The 4,390-nt window shown below is 40.7% G+C and overlaps 1 protein-coding gene across 1 annotated transcript in view; it reads left to right on the top strand.

Annotated features, from left to right (window-relative positions):
- ANO4 (anoctamin 4) overlaps nucleotides 1-4,390 on the top strand; it is a 159,340-nt gene that overhangs the window by 140,496 nt on the left and 14,454 nt on the right. Inside the window, exon 19 of the mRNA XM_009321339.1 lies at nucleotides 1,558-1,655. Coding sequence (XP_009319614.1) covers nucleotides 1,558-1,655 — 98 coding nt within the window. The remainder of the gene's footprint in view (nucleotides 1-1,557; nucleotides 1,656-4,390) is intronic.

Here is a 4,390-nt window from a genome sequence, read left to right as displayed (position 1 = left end):
TTTCTGGCTGAATTAGTCTTCTGATGAGTTACTGGCTGAATCATCTCACAGAGGCAGCAGGGAACAGGGAAGGAACCTCACTTGCAGGAGCAGAGATGGGAGGAACAAAGAACCAGGTTTGGGAGGGAAGAGCAGCAGCTAGGTGTTACAGGTTGGGTTGGTTGCTGGTGGAAGCTACTATTAGTAGTCCCTACTCTTTTGCCTTTCTCAGAGCAAAAAAAAAAAGTCTAATAATAAAAGAAATGTCTAATAAAAAAAAATCTTACTTTTGTTGACCATATCTGTGTTAGGTCTTATTAGAAACATAATGTAGAATATAATGCCCAGATATCCCTCCAATAGCCCTCTCTTCACCTGTTGGATGAAGCCAAGTGTAAGACATTTAATAACACGATATAGCCTGGTCCAGTGTCAGTTGGCATATTCAGACCACAATGTACAAAGTGCATCGTAACAATGATGTTACGATTGTAACATCACTGCTATTTCATTAATACTGCACCTATGTCTCTTAGGTTATATTGGCTCATGTGACTGATTCCTAAAAACAGAAGGATGATGATTTAATAATATGCTAGAAAAGTTAATTTAAAAAAAAAAAATTTATCTGCCACCCTGTTAATCTAAAGAGAAGCTGAATGAGGTCAACAACCCTGGTTCTGAGCACTGTATAATGCAGTATGTGTAAGAAATTCATATCACATTTTGTTACAGGTCATAACTAATGTAAATTTTTCTCCCTAAAAGTTAAAGAGAAATATTTCCAGTTCTATGACAGTGACCTGTTCAACTTATCCATAATACCCAGGATCTAACAATACAGCTTGGACCTCCACTGTTTGGATCTGCAAAGTCAATTGTGAAAAATGCTGTTTGAGGGCAGAAAGTTTTTGGCCCTTTTCTGTTTCTTCCAATACTAGATGAAAAATCGTGGAATTACTTAAATTTGTACTAGCTGAGCATCTCTTCCAAAAGCAGCATCGCTTCTTCAAGGCCTGGAGCCACTGCTAAAGCAAGCAAGCACTCAGCAAGAGACACTGAGAACTGTTGTTCGACAGTTAGAGATTTTTAGTTCTAGATAGATAGATAGATCTAGATAGAAAGAAGATAATAGCTTTGCATAGTCCACTCAGTCATATACATTAAATGGTACTCAATAAACAGTATTAGGTCCATCCTTTAGGCATAAACTGTTTGCCTGTGCGGACTTGAGGCATAGTCACCCTCCCCAAAAACTATTGAAATCATTGAAGAAACTTGTTAGCCTTTGCTTCTGTCCCACCCACAGTTGCACAACATATTAGCATCACTAATGTGAAAACTGCATTGGTTTCAACTGATTCTGATCTCTGCAGAGAATTAGATTATAGGCTTAAAAGGCTCATGGTATAATACAGTCTCATATGCTCCCATGAGTTCATATTTTTTTTTAAATTAAAGAGAATGGCATTTAATTTCCTTTAAGTAAATTATCTAATATCCATTTACAGTCTTTAAGAAATTATTAAAAACTCAGCATGATTTCTGTTTAACCTTTTGTTTCTTTTTTTTCTGTAGTGCCACCCTAGTGGATGCCTTATTGATCTCTGTATGCAAATGGGTATTATAATGGTGCTAAAGCAGACCTGGAATAACTTCATGGAACTGGGCTACCCGTAAGTAGATATAATGCCTATGCTTCTGTAGGTCACAAAATAATACTAAGTTTATGCTTTCCTTATGACCAGTTACATAAAAGCAAGATAGAGTAGTCATTACAATAGAAAATCCCCCCTAGGATACAAAACTCTTAATATAGGTTTTCAGATGTATAGAGATAGATAGTGTTTGAGGTTTTTTTCACATTGAACATAGTATGCAAAAGTGAAAATGTAATATAAATATTAGCAAATAAATAAGATATGGGAAGTACTTGATTTCATTAAATTTTATTTCCTGTTTTAAAACTCCTTAAAAATAACTGTAGGACTGCTGTATTCCTTACACAGGAAATATTATATGTATCATTTTTTAGCTATGCCAGTGAGTTCTAAACTGGATTTCTCCTTGCTGGGTGATAAAAGATGCCTGAAAGGGCAGGTATGAACTGGAAAAAATGCACTGCTGGCATATACACTCTCAGAGATAGAAGAATGTACTGACTGGTATATAGGCAAGTTCCCTAGTGACCTTCAGGGTATTATGGAGCTGTCCCCTAGCTAAAAAGGTTGACGATTATTCATTTCCTCTTGGTTCATTTCTTATTGATTAGTATTTAATGAGCATGTTTAATATGGTTAATATAGATAGTTGATGCTAGAGACAGTGTGGCAGGTCATCAAGGGAAATTAGCAAATGTGAAAATACAAGAGAGCGCTGACATTGTCAGAAAGTTTGCCCTTGCATGTTCAGAGGGACTTGCTTTGCTTCAGGATCCACAGCAGAGCTAGTGAAGAGTTTGGTCCCTGAACTGCAAAAATGTGTTGCAGAAGCAATTTCAGGCAGCCTCAGTGCTGGTCACATCTGGCTGTAATGAGAACGGAGTAAATTATTTAAATGCACAGAGTAGTTGGCAATCAAGGTACTTAAAGCTCGCTATCTCTCTGTCTTCCCAGGTTTGTGCCTAGCGCTGCTTGCCAGGATTTTGCAGCTGTTGGGACTGGAGGAATTAGCCGGGGTGGGGAGGAGGGAACAGCAGCAGCAGTATTGATCCTTCTCTTTGCACTCCCTGCCTCTTTTATCAGTTTTCATTAGATCTTTCTGCTACCTGTTAATAGGGATTTCGAAACCTAATAAAGAGCACAGAAGGGGATTAAAGACGGTGACTGAAGGAGATAGGAGGAGATTGTTTAAGAAAAATGATTTCATAGAATCATAGAATAGTTTGGGTTGGAAGGGACCTTTAAAGGTCATCTAGTCCAACCCACTTGCCGTGGGCAGGGACATCTTCAACTAGATCAGGTTGCTCAGAGCCCCATCTAACCTGACCTTGAATGCTTCCAGGGAGGGGGCATCCACCACCTCTCTGGGCAACCTCTTCCAGTATTTCACCACCCTCAGCGTAAAACATTTCTTCCTTATATCTAGTCTGTATCTACCCCCCTTTAGGTTAAAGCCATTCCCCCTTGTCCTATTGCAACAAGCCCTGCTAAAAAGTTTGCCGCCATCTTTTCTATAAGCCCCCTTTAAGTACTGATAGGCTGCAACAAGGTCTCCCCAAAGCCTTCTCTTCTCTAGGCTGAACAACCCCAACTCTCTCAGCCTTTCTTCACAGGAGAGGTGTTCCATCCCCCTGATCATTTTCGTGGCCCTCTTCTGGACCTGCTCCAACAAGTCCATGTCTTTCTTATGCTGAGGGCTCCAGAGCTGGATGCAATACTCCAGGTGGGGTCTCACCAGGGCAGAGTAGAGGGGCAGAATCACCACCCTCGACCTGCTGGCCACACTTCTTTTGATGCAGCCCAGGATACAATTGGGCTTCTGGGCTGCGAGCGCACATTGCTGCAGGCAAGTGCATTTCCTTTTTGTGTAAAAAAAACATGATCATTTCTGCTAAAAGCATGATCGGAGCCAACACCACGTGGATGGCCAGAGGATTTGAAGGCAATCCTATAGTCTGTAGTAGAACATAGCTGCACCTCCACTTGTGTACTGACTACTGCCTGCCGAAACCGAGGCAGAGCCAGCACTGCGCAGTGCCAAAGTTGATAGCAGAGAATACTTCCCCATAAGACAACCCTTAGGAGAGAAGCACCAGCAGCCTGTTTTGGAGAGTGGCTTTTTGCACCATTTCAGGGTGGCAGGCCAGCTCTGGTCTAGGCATGTGTTCCCACAGTGACTGCAGAGACACGCAGGGCAAGTCAGAAATGCCACCGAGTGTTCCTTGGTGACAGGAAACCCAGCGCCTGCTGTCACATTTCTCACTGATACATGTGGCATTGGCTTCTCTTCTGAAATTTCTGCCTGAGAGTTAAAAACTAGGTTTCAAAGATATCAAGGAGAGGCCCTAGGGTGTGTGCTAGAGCATTGACTGTTTAGTGGTTACATTTTTAATACAAACACTGGCATGTCAGAGTGATGCTTCTGCTTCATACAAACACCACCTTGAAACCTCTGAAAGTGTGCATCAGTTCTCCTCTCATGCATAGGTACATACATAATAACTAAGAAACAAAGTATAAATTATTACTTCAATTGGAGGTGGAAAACTGCAATTTCAAGCTGATGTTTTTCTTGGAACAACATACATCCATATTAAAACCACATTATATCGCATTGCTCACATTTTGCTCACACATAAGTCAGAAAATGACATCTCTTTGAATTTTACTAGAAGTCTTAAATATTTATTAACACTAGTTATGGGTTTCCCCTCTCACAAAGGCGGAAGTTAACCGGGATCTGTCTCAGC

The sequence above is a fragment of the Pygoscelis adeliae genome, unplaced genomic scaffold (genome assembly GCF_000699105.1).
Source record: "Pygoscelis adeliae isolate BGI_AS28 unplaced genomic scaffold, ASM69910v1 Scaffold232, whole genome shotgun sequence".
NCBI classification, from domain to species: Eukaryota; Metazoa; Chordata; class Aves; order Sphenisciformes; family Spheniscidae; genus Pygoscelis; species Pygoscelis adeliae.
Note: the sequence above shows the minus strand (reverse complement) of the source record. Positions and strands in the feature narration are given on the sequence as shown.